Consider the following 15,423-nt stretch of genomic DNA (forward strand, 5'->3'; position numbering starts at 1 on the left):
GCCCACCTTGACTCCAACCCTGTAGCTAGCTGGCAAGCCCACCTTGACTCCAACCCTGTAGCTAGCTGGCAAGCCCACCATGACTCCAACCCTGTAGCTAGCTGGCAATCCCACCTTGACTCCAACCCTGTAGCTAGCTGGCAAGCCCACCATGACTCCAACCCTGTAGCTAGCTGGCAAGCCCACCTTGACTCCAACCCTGTAGCTAGCTGGCAAGCCCACCTTGACTCCAACCCTGTAGCTAACTGGCAAGCCCACCTTGACACCAACCCTGTAGGTAGCTGGCAAGCCCACCATGACTCCAACCCTGTAGCTAGCTGGCAAGCCCACCTTGACTCCAACCCTGTAGCTAGCTGGCAAGCCCACCTTGACTCCAACCCTGTAGCTAGCTGGCAAGCCCACCTTGACTCCAACCCTATAGCTAGCTGGCAAGCCATGACTCCAACCCTGTAGCTAGCTGGCAAGCCCACCTTGACTCCAACCCTGTAGCTAGCTGGCAAGCCCACCTTGACTCCAACCCTGTAGCTAGCTGGCAAGCCATGACTCCAACCCTTTAGCTAGCTGGCAAGCCAGCCATGACTCCAACCCTGTAGCTAGCTGGCAAGCCCACCTTGACTCCAACCCTGTAGTTAGCTGGCAAGCCCACCTTGACTCCACCCTATAGCTAGCTGGCAAGCCATGACTCCAACCCTGTAGCTAGCTGGCAAGCCCACCTTGACTCCAACCCTGTAGCTAGCTGGCAAGCCCACCTTGACTCCAACCCTGTAGCTAGCTGGCAAGCCCACCATGACTCCAACCCTGTAGCTAGCTGGCAAGCCCACCTTGACTCCAACCCTGTAGCTAGCTGGCAAGCCCACCTTGACTCCAACTCTGTAGCTAGCTGGCAAGCCCACCTTGACTCCAACCCTGTAGCTAGCTGGCAAGCCCACCATGACTCCAACCCTGTAGCTAGCTGGCAAGCCCACCTTGACTCCAACCCTGTAGGTAGCTGGCAAGCCCACCTTGACTCCAACCCTGTAGCTAGCTGGCAAGCCCACCTTGACTCCAACCCTGTAGCTAGCTGGCAAGCCCACCTTGACTCCAACCCTGTAGCTAGCTGGCAAGCCCACCTTGACTCCAACCCTGTAGCTAGCTGGCAAGCCATGACTCCAACCCTGTAGCTAGCTGGCAAGCCCACCATGACTCCAACCCTGTAGCTAGCTGGCAAGCCCACCATGACTCCAACCCTGTAGCTAGCTGGCAAGCCCACCTTGACTCCAACCCTGTAGCTAGCTGGCAAGCCCACCTTGACTCCAACCCTGTAGCTAGCTGGCAAGCCATGACTCCAACCCTGTAGCTAGCTGGCAAGCTCACCATGACTCCAACCCTGTAGCTAGCTGGCAAGCCCACCTTGACTCCAACCCTGTAGCTAGCTGGCAAGCCCACCTTGACTCCAACCCTGTAGCTAGCTGGCAAGCCCACCTTGACTCCACCCTATAGCTAGCTGGCAAGCCATGACTCCAACCCTGTAGCTAGCTGGCAAGCCCACCTTGACTCCAACCCTGTAGCTAGCTGGCAAGCCCACCTTGACTCCAACCCTGTAGCTAGCTGGCAAGCCCACCATGACTCCAACCCTGTAGCTAGCTGGCAAGCCCACCTTGACTCCAACCCTGTAGCTAGCTGGCAAGCCCACCTTGACTCCAACTCTGTAGCTAGCTGGCAAGCCCACCTTGACTCCAACCCTGTAGCTAGCTGGCAAGCCCACCATGACTCCAACCCTGTAGCTAGCTGGCAAGCCCACCTTGACTCCAACCATGTAGCTAGCTGGCAAGCCCACCTTGACTCCAACCCTGTAGGTAGCTGGCAAGCCCACCTTGACTCCAACCCTGTAGCTAGCTGGCAAGCCCACCTTGACTCCAACCCTGTAGCTAGCTGGCAAGCCCACCTTGACTCCAACCCTGTAGCTAGCTGGCAAGCCCACCTTGACTCCAACCCTGTAGCTAGCTGGCAAGCCATGACTCCAACCCTGTAGCTAGCTGGCAAGCCCACCATGACTCCAACCCTGTAGCTAGCTGGCAAGCCCACCATGACTCCAACCCTGTAGCTAGCTGGCAAGCCCACCTTGACTCCAACCCTGTAGCTAGCTGGCAAGCCCACCTTGACTCCAACCCTGTAGCTAGCTGGCAAGCCATGACTCCAACCCTGTAGCTAGCTGGCAAGCTCACCATGACTCCAACCCTGTAGCTAGCTGGCAAGCCCACCTTGACTCCAACCCTGTAGCTAGCTGGCAAGCCCACCTTGACTCCAACCCTGTAGCTAGCTGGCAAGCCCACCTTGACTCCACCCTATAGCTAGCTGGCAAGCCATGACTCCAACCCTGTAGCTAGCTGGCAAGCCCACCTTGACTCCAACCCTGTAGCTAGCTGGCAAGCCCACCTTGACTCCAACCCTGTAGCTAGCTGGCAAGCCATGACTCCAACCCTGTAGCTAGCTGGCAAGCCCACCTTGACTCCAACCATGTAGCTAGCTGGCAAGCCCACCTTGACTCCAACCCTGTAGGTAGCTGGCAAGCCCACCATGACTCCAACCCTGTAGCTAGCTGGCAAGCCCACCTTGACTCCAACCCTGTAGCTAGCTGGCAAGCCCACCTTGACTCCAACCCTGTAGCTAGCTGGCAAGCCCACCTTGACTCCAACCCTGTAGCTAGCTGGCAAGCCATGACTCCAACCCTGTAGCTAGCTGGCAAGCCCACCATGACTCCAACCCTGTAGCTAGCTGGCAAGCCCACCATGACTCCAACCCTGTAGCTAGCTGGCAAGCCCACCTTGACTCCAACCCTGTAGCTAGCTGGCAAGCCCACCTTGACTCCAACTCTGTAGCTAGCTGGCAAGCCCACCTTGACTCCAACCCTGTAGCTAGCTGGCAAGCCCACCATGACTCCAACCCTGTAGCTAGCTGGCAAGCCCACCTTGACTCCAACCATGTAGCTAGCTGGCAAGCCCACCTTGACTCCAACCCTGTAGGTAGCTGGCAAGCCCACCTTGACTCCAACCCTGTAGCTAGCTGGCAAGCCCACCTTGACTCCAACCCTGTAGCTAGCTGGCAAGCCCACCTTGACTCCAACCCTATAGCTAGCTGGCAAGCAATGACTCCAACCCTGTAGCTAGCTGGCAAGCCCACCTTGACTCCAACCCTGTAGCTAGCTGGCAAGCCCACCTTGACTCCAACCCTGTAGCTAGCTGGCAAGCCATGACTCCAACCCTGTAGCTAGCTGGCAAGCCAGCCATGACTCCATCCCTGTAGCTAGCTGGCAAGCCCACCTTGACTCCAACCCTGTAGTTAGCTGGCAAGCCCACCTTGACTCCACCCTATAGCTAGCTGGCAAGCCATGACTCCAACCCTGTAGCTAGCTGGCAAGCCCACCTTGACTCCAACCCTGTAGCTAGCTGGCAAGCCCACCTTGACTCCAACCCTGTAGCTAGCTGGCAAGCCCACCATGACTCCAACCCTGTAGCTAGCTGGCAAGCCCACCTTGACTCCAACCCTGTAGCTAGCTGGCAAGCCCACCTTGACTCCAACTCTGTAGCTAGCTGGCAAGCCCACCTTGACTCCAACCCTGTAGCTAGCTGGCAAGCCCACCATGACTCCAACCCTGTAGCTAGCTGGCAAGCCCACCTTGACTCCAACCATGTAGCTAGCTGGCAAGCCCACCTTGACTCCAACCCTGTAGGTAGCTGGCAAGCCCACCTTGACTCCAACCCTGTAGCTAGCTGGCAAGCCCACCTTGACTCCAACCCTGTAGCTAGCTGGCAAGCCCACCTTGACTCCAACCCTGTAGCTAGCTGGCAAGCCCACCTTGACTCCAACCCTGTAGCTAGCTGGCAAGCCATGACTCCAACCCTGTAGCTAGCTGGCAAGCCCACCATGACTCCAACCCTGTAGCTAGCTGGCAAGCCCACCATGACTCCAACCCTGTAGCTAGCTGGCAAGCCCACCTTGACTCCAACCCTGTAGCTAGCTGGCAAGCCCACCTTGACTCCAACCCTGTAGCTAGCTGGCAAGCCATGACTCCAACCCTGTAGCTAGCTGGCAAGCTCACCATGACTCCAACCCTGTAGCTAGCTGGCAAGCCCACCTTGACTCCAACCCTGTAGCTAGCTGGCAAGCCCACCTTGACTCCAACCCTGTAGCTAGCTGGCAAGCCCACCTTGACTCCACCCTATAGCTAGCTGGCAAGCCATGACTCCAACCCTGTAGCTAGCTGGCAAGCCCACCTTGACTCCAACCCTGTAGCTAGCTGGCAAGCCCACCTTGACTCCAACCCTGTAGCTAGCTGGCAAGCCATGACTCCAACCCTGTAGCTAGCTGGCAAGCCCACCTTGACTCCAACCATGTAGCTAGCTGGCAAGCCCACCTTGACTCCAACCCTGTAGGTAGCTGGCAAGCCCACCATGACTCCAACCCTGTAGCTAGCTGGCAAGCCCACCTTGACTCCAACCCTGTAGCTAGCTGGCAAGCCCACCTTGACTCCAACCCTGTAGCTAGCTGGCAAGCCCACCTTGACTCCAACCCTGTAGCTAGCTGGCAAGCCATGACTCCAACCCTGTAGCTAGCTGGCAAGCCCACCATGACTCCAACCCTGTAGCTAGCTGGCAAGCCCACCATGACTCCAACCCTGTAGCTAGCTGGCAAGCCCACCTTGACTCCAACCCTGTAGCTAGCTGGCAAGCCCACCTTGACTCCAACTCTGTAGCTAGCTGGCAAGCCCACCTTGACTCCAACCCTGTAGCTAGCTGGCAAGCCCACCATGACTCCAACCCTGTAGCTAGCTGGCAAGCCCACCTTGACTCCAACCATGTAGCTAGCTGGCAAGCCCACCTTGACTCCAACCCTGTAGCTAGCTGGCAAGCCCACCTTGACTCCAACCCTGTAGCTAGCTGGCAAGCCCACCTTGACTCCAACCCTGTAGGTAGCTGGCAAGCCCACCTTGACTCCAACCCTGTAGCTAGCTGGCAAGCCCACCTTGACTCCAACCCTGTAGCTAGCTGGCAAGCCCACCTTGACTCCAACCCTGTAGCTAGCTGGCAAGCCATGACTCCAACCCTGTAGCTAGCTGGCAAGCCCACCATGACTCCAACCCTGTAGCTAGCTGGCAAGCCCACCATGACTCCAACCCTGTAGCTAGCTGGCAAGCCCACCTTGACTCCAACCCTGTAGCTAGCTGGCAAGCCATGACTCCAACCCTGTAGCTAGCTGGCAAGCTCACCATGACTCCAACCCTGTAGCTAGCTGGCAAGCCCACCTTGACTCCAACCCTGTAGCTAGCTGGCAAGCCCACCTTGACTCCAACCCTGTAGCTAGCTGGCAAGCCCACCTTGACTCCAACCCTGTAGCTAGCTGGCAAGCCATGACTCCAACCCTGTAGCTAGCTGGCAAGCCCACCATGACTCCAACCCTGTAGCTAGCTGGCAAGCCCACCATGACTCCAACCCTGTAGCTAGCTGGCAAGCCCACCTTGACTCCAACCCTGTAGCTAGCTGGCAAGCCATGACTCCAACCCTGTAGCTAGCTGGCAAGCTCACCATGACTCCAACCCTGTAGCTAGCTGGCAAGCCCACCTTGACTCCAACCCTGTAGCTAGCTGGCAAGCCCACCTTGACTCCAACCCTGTAGCTAGCTGGCAAGCCCCACCTTGACTCCAACCCTGTAGCTAGCTGGCAAGCCCACCTTGACTCCACCCTATAGCTAGCTGGCAAGCCATGACTCCAACCCTGTAGCTAGCTGGCAAGCCCACCTTGACTCCAACCCTGTAGCTAGCTGGCAAGCCCACCATGACTCCAACCCTGTAGCTAGCTGGCAAGCCCACCTTGACTCCAACCATGTAGCTAGCTGGCAAGCCCACCTTGACTCCAACCCTGTAGGTAGCTGGCAAGCCCACCATGACTCCAACCCTGTAGCTAGCTGGCAAGCCCACCTTGACTCCAACCCTGTAGCTAGCTGGCAAGCCCACCTTGACTCCAACCCTGTAGCTAGCTGGCAAGCCCACCTTGACTCCAACCCTGTAGCTAGCTGGCAAGCCATGACTCCAACCCTGTAGCTAGCTGGCAAGCCCACCATGACTCCAACCCTGTAGCTAGCTGGCAAGCCCACCATGAATCCAACCCTGTAGCTAGCTGGCAAGCCCACCTTGACTCCAACCCTGTAGCTAGCTGGCAAGCCCACCATGACTCCAACCCTGTAGCTAGCTGGCAAGCCCACCTTGACTCCAACCCTGTAGCGAGCTGGCAAGCCGATCTTGGTGACAAGGTTCCTGCGCGGGAATCTTAGATTTGTCTTTTAATTTTAAAAGAACTGTCATTGATGTGATTTCAGATACGAGGAGAAATTGTCTGCCATGTTTTGTGTTTTGTTAAGGGCCCAGAGTGACCAAGAACGCTCAACCAATCACCCTACGGATATTATTGACTTTGCCTCCGGGCATCCTATGAAGGGAATTGTAACATACTGGTTTTGTGTGTGTAGACAGTGTGTAGTACTGTGGTGTGTTCTGTGTTAAACAGTACTGCATGTGAACAGCAGTCTCATCAACTCAAACCACACATTTATTTACCCTGCTAGCCTATGGGGTGTCGTTTGTAAAGTTGAATCATCTTAATGTTTTACAATCTGATTTATAAGGACGTTTTCTTTATTTGGACCTGATAAATCTATCTTTAGAAACGGCACCACATACTAGCCGGCCTGACACAGACAGTGTGTGTACAGTGTATGTGTGTGTCCCACTGTGACTGACCTTACTTCCTGAGTCCTTGGTTCCACATTCCCCTTTATCGTACCACCACTTGTTCTTTAGCTTGTCTAAGACTCCTTGTTCACTGAGTTTCAACACCGCTAGGTTTACTGGCACTCTTCACACGGCACGGGGAATAACATAAATAACATTAGCTATGTTATGTTATGTTATTATTTCATGACATACAGCTGTTATGTAGCCTTATGTAGCTTCCTGCCTCCCTACAACAGCTGTTATTAAGCCTTATCTAGCCTTCCTATGTGTTGTCTAATTGAGGTGGCGATAGGCCTTGTTGCTCTACATGTCCTGGCTGAACATTGAGCTCAACCAGACAGATAGGCACCAACGCATCACCCTGAGTAAGCAGCACAGACACAGAGCACAGCCTCTCTACTTCACATAGCTCAATGGTATGTGTATATATATATGCTTTTTATGACTGCCAAATAAAATCAATCAATCAATCCCCCTGATCCATTCAAGGAGTTCATTAGCTCCAGAATCCCAGGGGTGAGGTGTGTGTGTCGGCGCCGTGCCGTGTGTGTGCTGCTTACTCCCTGGCCTTAGTTACCAGTCTGTGGCCTGGTGGCGGCTGGGGTCGGGGCTAACCTTGCTTTCTCCTCCTCCGCTGCCACACTCTCCCTTGTCGTACCACCATTTATTTTTCAGTTTGTCCAACAGGCCCTGCTCATTCAGTTTTAACACGGCCAGGTTCACTGCATTTCTACCAAGATAAAACACACTGGTGAGACAGGATGATGTGACAGGTCTGTTCCCCGAGCTGATCCTTTGCAGTTAGCCTTAACCTTAGATATTACCATTACTGTTAGCAATTTGCCTTAACATTAATATTACTACAACCATTAGCATTAGCACCAGGATTAGCGTAATCCTGTAAATCAGCATTAGCAATTAGCTTAGCATAATGTATCAGCGTCTGTTATTGGGAATGTGGCTAAAGGCTAGTGTACAGAGGGCTAACATAATGAGATAATATAATATACATGCTTGGGCTATAGCCAGTAATAAACTGGTTTATATTATAATAATAATTATAATAATAATATAATTATCAAGTAATAAACTGGTTTATATTATAATAATAATAACAATAACAATAATAATAATAATATGACCCAGTAGTAAACAGGCCTAACTAATAATAATAATAATAATAATATTAATAATAATAATAATAATAATGATAATAATAATAATGATAATATTAATAATAATAATAATGATAATAATAATAATGATAATATTAATAATAATAATAATAATATTAATAATAATAATAATAATAATGATAATAATAATAATAATAATAATGATATTAATAATAATAATAATGATAATAATAATAATAATAATGATAATAATAATAATAATAGTAATAATAATAATAATAATAATAATAATAATAATAATAATAATAATAATATGACCCAGTAATAAACAGGCCTAAATAATAATAATAGTCACATGACCCACAGTGTCAGAGAACAGACATCACTCCAGAGAAACAGAGTGATCAGACAGCAGTTCAACAGATAGGCATTTAAACAAATAAGAAACACAGCAGTCATGCAGATTGACTAATTAAAGATCACACTAGTGGCCTTGTAAGCATACTCCTCAACCATCCTTCCTCAGTACCCTGATATTCCCTAACCCAACCCCTAGCCCTAGCCCTAAACCCAAACCTGATCTTGACCCTCATAGTATGGCTGCTCCAAAACAACCCAGGCATTAGCGACAACATTCTCTCTTCAGCCAATCAGGAAGAAGCAAGATAACTATTGGTCTGAAGCCCATCCCTAGGTACTGCAGGGGTTTATTGTGACCAGCCACTAAGAACTATGGGTAATGTAGTCCTGTGGCCAGCCACTAAAAACTATAGGTAGTGTAGTTCTATTTCCAGCTGCCAAGAACTCTGGAGTAGTGTTGTCTTCCCTAGGCTTACAGGTGATCAGAGCTGGGAATGGGGAGTACTATACTGTACTATATTATACTAGACTATTCTAATATAAACCACTGTGTTTCAGATCATCAGGGTAGGTAAGATACTATAACAACATTAGAGAACATATTGTTATACTATAATATAATATACTATACTATACTAGCCTGTATATAAACCACTGTGTTTCAGATCATCAGGGTAGGTAAGATACTATAACAACATTAGAGAACATATTGTTATACTATAATATAATATACTATACTATACTAGCCTGTATATAAACCACTGTGTTTCAGATCATCAGGGTAGGTAAGATACTATAACAACATTAGAGAACATATTGTTATACTATAATATAATATACTATACTATACTAGCCTGTATATAAACCACTGTGTTTCAGATCATCAGGGTAGGTAAGATACTCTAACAACATTAGAGAACATATTGTTATACTATAATATAATATACTATACTATACTAGCCTGTATATAAACCACTGTGTTTCAGATCATCAGGGTAGGTAAGATACTATAACAACATTAGAGAACATATTGTTATACTATAATATAATATACTATACTATACTAGCCTGTATATAAACCACTGTGTTTCAGATCATCAGGGTAGGTAAGATACTATAACAACATTAGAGAACATATTGTTATACTATAATATAATATACTATACTATACTAGCCTGTATATAAACCACTGTGTTTCAGATCATCAGGGTAGGTAAGATACTATAACAACATTAGAGAACATATTGTTATACTATAATATAATATACTATACTATACTAGCCTGTATATAAACCACTGTGTTTCAGATCATCAGGGTAGGTAAGATACTATAACAACATTAGAGAACATATTGTTATACTATAATATAATATACTATACTATACTAGCCTGTATATAAACCACTGTGTTTCAGATCATCAGGGTAGGTAAGATACTATAACAACATTAGAGAACATATTGTTATACTATAATATAATATACTATACTATACTAGCCTGTATATAAACCACTGTGTTTCAGATCATCAGGGTAGGTAAGATACTATAACAACATTAGAGAACATATTGTTATACTATAATATAATATACTATACTATACTAGCCTGTATATAAACCACTGTGTTTCAGATCATCAGGGTAGGTAAGATACTATAACAACATTAGAGAACATATTGTTATACTATAATATAATATACTATACTATACTAGCCTGTATATAAACCACTGTGTTTCAGATCATCAGGGTAGGTAAGATACTATAACAACATTAGAGAACATATTGTTATACTATCTCACCCACCTTAATGGGGAGCCTTTTGGCGTGGCGATGCCGTATCCTTTAGAGTCCAGGTTCCCTCCCACCTTCATGGTGTCGCAGGGTTTCCTCTGCTCGATGTACTCGTTCATGGTGGACTCCAGAAGGTACGCGTACTTCCCCTTGGACTTCCTGACTCTCAGCACCCCCTCCGCTGTCTTCTTCACAAACGGAGACGGCTCTGCTGACTTCATGTACTGCCACATCTTGTCAAACAGTGCTATCTTCGACCTCTGTTGAGAGACAACACATTAGAACTACACCCTAACCTCTACACCCGCCACATCTTGTCAAACAGCAATATCTTCGACCTCTGTTGAGAGACAACACATTATAACTACACCCTAACCTCTACACCTGCCACATCTTGTCAAACAGCAATATCTTCGACCTCTGTTGAGAGACAACACATTAGAACTACACCCTAACCTCTACACCCGCCACATCTTGTCAAACAGCAATATCTTCGACCTCTGTTGAGAGACAACACATTAGAACTACACCCTAACCTCTACACCCGCCACATCTTGTCAAACAGCAATATCTTCGACCTCTGTTGAGAGACAAAACATTAGAACTACACCTTAGGGTAGGACGGTATACCGTATTCTACTATATACAGGTGTTGATACACAGACCAGTGTGTTCTACTATATACCGGTTTTGATACACAGACCAGTGTATTTTACTATATACAGGTGTTGATACACAGACCAGTGTGTTCTACTATATACAGGTGTTGATACACAGACCAGTGTGTTCTACTATATACAGGTGTTGATACACAGACCAGTGTGTTCTACTATATACAGGTGTTGATACACAGACCAGTGTGTTTTACTATATACAGGTTTTGATATACAGACCGGTTTGGGTCGTTACTTTACATTATATAAAGGTATTTCAATGTTTGACTTGTTTTGGACGACATTCTGCACATGTTCTCATCAATGAAACATTTGATCTCCATACAGTTTTCTGTTTCCAAAACTACAATCTGTAACAAACCCTTTTGCCAAAGTTTCAAAAAAATGTCATTGCTTAGAAGGAGGGCGATTTGAGATTCAGCACACACACACTTCACAGAGTAGGCAAATCCTAACGGGAATATGCAAATATATATATATTTTTAAAGCTCTCTATGGTCAGGGCGTGACATGTAAAGTGTTGGTCCCATGTTTCATGATCTGACAGGTGTGGCATATCAGTAAGCTGATTAAACAGCAGGATCATTACACAGGTGCACCTTGTGCCGGGGACAATAAAAGGCCCGTTTAAAATGAGCAGTTTTGTCACAACACAATGCCACAGATGTCTCATGTTTTGAGGGAGCGTGCAGTTGGCATGCTGATTGCAGGAATGTCCACCAGAGCTGTTGCCTGAGAATTCAATGTTAATTTCTCTACCATAAGCCGCCCTCAGCGTCGTTTTAGAGAATTTGGCAGTACGTCCAACTGGCCTTTCAACCACAGACTACGTGTAACTACGCCAGCCCAGGACCTCCACATCCGGGTTCTTCACCTGTGAGATCGTCTGAGACCAGCCACCCGGACAGCTGATGAAACTGAGGAGTATTTATGTCTGTAATAAAGCCCTTTGTGGGGAAAACTCATTCTGATTGGCTGGGCCTGGCTCCCCAGTGGGTGGGCCTGGCTCCCAAGTGAAAATCAAATCAAATGTATTGGTCCCATACACATGTTTAGCAGATGTTATTAGTCACATACACATGGTTAGCAGATGCTATTGGTCACATACACATGGTTAGCAGATGCTATTGGTCACATACACGTGGTTAGCAGATGCTATTGGTCACATACACATGGTTAGCAGATGTTATTGCGAGTGTAGTGAAATGCTTGTGCTTCCAGCTCCGACAGGGCAGTAATATCTAACCAGTAATATCTAACCAGTAATATCTAACTAAATGCTTGTGCTTCCAGCTCCGACAGGGCAGTAATATCTAACCAGTAATATCTAACCAGTAATATCTAACTAAATGCTTGTGCTTCCAGCTCCGACAGGGCAGTAATATCTAACCAGTAATATCTAACCAGTAATATCTAACTAAATGCTTGTGCTTCCAGCTCTGACAGGGCAGTAATATCTAACCAGTAATATCTAACCAGTAATATCTAACTAAATGCTTGTGCTTCCAGCTCCGACAGGGCAGTAATATCTAACCAGTAATATCTAACTAAATGCTTGTGCTTCCAGCTCTGACAGGGCAGTAATATCTAACTAAATGCTTGTGCTTCCAGCTCCGACAGGGCAGTAATATCTAACCAGTAATATCTAACTAAATGATTGTGCTTCCAGCTCTGACAGGGCAGTAATATCTAACTAAATGCTTGTGCTTCCAGCTCCGACAGGGCAGTAATATCTAACCAGTAATATCTAACTAAATGCTTGTGCATCTAGCTCTGACAGTGCAGTAATATCTAACTAAACGCTTGTGCTTCTAGCTCCAACAGTGCAGTAATATCTAAGAGTTTCACAACCCAAAATATACATAAGTCTAAGTGAGGAATGGATTAAAATATACATATGTCAGAGCAGCATTGGACTAAGATACTGTGGAATAGTATAGAGTACAGTATATACATATGAGATGGGTGATGCAGTATTTACACACAATTAAAGTGACTAAGATACTGTGGAATAGTATAGAGTACAGTATATACATATGAGATGGGTGATGCAGTATTTACACACAATTAAAGTGACTAAGATACTGTGGAATAGTATAGAGTACAGTATATACATATGAGATGGGTGATGCAGTATTTACACACAATTAAAGTGACTAAGATACTGTGGAATAGTATAGAGTACAGTATATACATATGAGATGGGTGATGCAGTATTTACACACAATTAAAGTGACTAAGATACTGTGGAATAGTATAGAGTACAGTATATACATATGAGATGGGTGATGCAGTATTTACACACAATTAAAGTGACTAAGATACTGTGGAATAGTATAGAGTACAGTATATACATATGAGATGGGTGATGCAGTATTTACACACAATTAAAGTGGCTAAGATACTGTGGAATAGTATAGAGTACAGTATATACATATGAGATGGGTGATGCAGTATTTACACACAATTAAAGTGACTAAGATACTGTGGAATAGTATAGAGTACAGTATATACATATGAGATGGGTGATGCAGTATTTACACACAATTAAAGTGACTAAGATACTGTGGAATAGTATAGAGTACAGTATATACATATGAGATGGGTGATGCAGTATTTACACACAATTAAAGTGACTAAGATACTGTGGAATAGTATAGAGTACAGTATATAAATATGAGATGGGTGATGCAGTATTTACACACAATTAAAGTGACTAAGATACTGTGGAATAGTATAGAGTACAGTATATACATATGAGATGGGTGATGCAGTATTTACACACAATTAAAGTGACTAAGATACTGTGGAATAGTATAGAGTACAGTATATACATATGAGATGGGTGATGCAGTATTTACACACAATTAAAGTGACTAAGATACTGTGGAATAGTATAGAGTACAGTATATACATATGAGATGGGTGATGCAGTATTTACACACAATTAAAGTGACTAAGATACTGTGGAATAGTATAGAGTACAGTATATACATATGAGATGGGTGATGCAGTATTTACACACAATTAAAGTGACTAAGATACTGTGGAATAGTATAGAGTACAGTATATACATATGAGATGGGTGATGCAGTATTTACACACAATTAAAGTGACTAAGATACTGTGGAATAGTATAGAGTACAGTATATACATATGAGATGGGTGATGCAGTATTTACACACAATTAAAGTGACTAAGATACTGTGGAATAGTATAGAGTACAGTATATACATATGAGATGGGTGATGCAGTATTTACACACAATTAAAGTGACTAAGATACTGTGGAATAGTATAGAGTACAGTATATACATATGAGATGGGTGATGCAGTATTTACACACAATTAAAGTGACTAAGATACTGTGGAATAGTATAGAGTACAGTATATACATATGAGATGGGTGATGCAGTATTTACACACAATTAAAGTGACTAAGATACTGTGGAATAGTATAGAGTACAGTATATACATATGAGATGGGTGATGCAGTATTTACACACAATTAAAGTGACTAAGATACTGTGGAATAGTATAGAGTACAGTATATACATATGAGATGGGTGATGCAGTATTTACACACAATTAAAGTGACTAAGATACTGTGGAATAGTATAGAGTACAGTATATACATATGAGATGGGTGATGCAGTATTTACACACAATTAAAGTGACTAAGATACTGTGGAATAGTATAGAGTACAGTATATACATATGAGATGGGTGATGCAGTATTTACACACAATTAAAGTGACTAAGATACTGTGGAATAGTATAGAGTACAGTATATACATATGAGATGAGTGATGCAGTATTTACACACAATTAAAGTGACTAAGATACTGTGGAATAGTATAGAGTACAGTATATACATATGAGATGGGTGATGCAGTATTTACACACAATTAAAGTGACTAAGATACTGTGGAATAGTATAGAGTACAGTATATACATATGAGATGGGTGATGCAGTATTTACACACAATTAAAGTGACTAAGATACTGTGGAATAGTATAGAGTACAGTATATACATATGAGATGGGTGATGCAGTATTTACACACAATTAAAGTGACTAAGATACTGTGGAATAGTATAGAGTACAGTATATACATATGAGATGGGTGATGCAGTATTTACACACAATTAAAGTGACTAAGATACTGTGGAATAGTATAGAGTACAGTATATACATATGAGATGGGTGATGCAGTATTTACACACAATTAAAGTGACTAAGATACTGTGGAATAGTATAGAGTACAGTATATACATATGAGATGGGTGATGCAGTATTTACACACAATTAAAGTGACTAAGATACTGTGGAATAGTATAGAGTACAGTATATACATATGAGATGGGTGATGCAGTATTTACACACAATTAAAGTGACTAAGATACTGTGGAATAGTATAGAGTACAGTATATACATATGAGATGAGTGATGCAGTATTTACACACAATTAAAGTGACTAAGATACTGTGGAATAGTATAGAGTACAGTATATACATATGAGATGAGTAATGCAAGATAAGGAGACATTATTAAAGTGGCCAGTGATTCCTAAGTGGGCAGGCCTATGCCCTCCCAGGCCCACCCATGGCTGAGCCCCTGCACATTCATGTGAAATCCATAGATTAGGGCCTAATTCATTTATTTAAATTGACTGATTTCCTAATATGAAGTGTAACTCA

The 15,423-nt window shown here is 45.0% G+C and overlaps 1 protein-coding gene across 7 annotated transcripts in view; it reads right to left on the reverse strand.

Moving 5' to 3' along the window:
• The window catches only part of LOC109884997 (glutamate receptor 2-like), a 70,617-nt gene that overhangs the window by 11,112 nt on the left and 44,082 nt on the right, over positions 1-15,423 (reverse strand). For 4 of the 7 annotated variants that reach the window (XR_004207630.1, XM_031815985.1, XM_031815982.1 and 1 more), the window contains exons 13-14: positions 10,063-10,310; positions 7,382-7,496 (exon numbers count right to left, since the gene is read on the reverse strand). Coding sequence is in view for 5 of the 7 variants with exons in the window: in XM_031815985.1 (XP_031671845.1) it covers positions 7,382-7,496; positions 10,063-10,310 (363 nt within the window). In the remaining 2 variants the exon portion in view is untranslated. Of the gene's footprint in view, positions 1-6,772; positions 6,888-7,381; positions 7,497-10,062; positions 10,311-15,423 lie in introns of all 7 variants that reach the window. The other 3 variants (XM_031815981.1, XM_031815980.1, XR_004207631.1) reach the window with 2 other exon arrangements.

Source organism: Oncorhynchus kisutch, unplaced genomic scaffold (assembly GCF_002021735.2).
Source record: "Oncorhynchus kisutch isolate 150728-3 unplaced genomic scaffold, Okis_V2 scaffold719, whole genome shotgun sequence".
Lineage (NCBI taxonomy): Eukaryota > Metazoa > Chordata > Actinopteri > Salmoniformes > Salmonidae > Oncorhynchus > Oncorhynchus kisutch.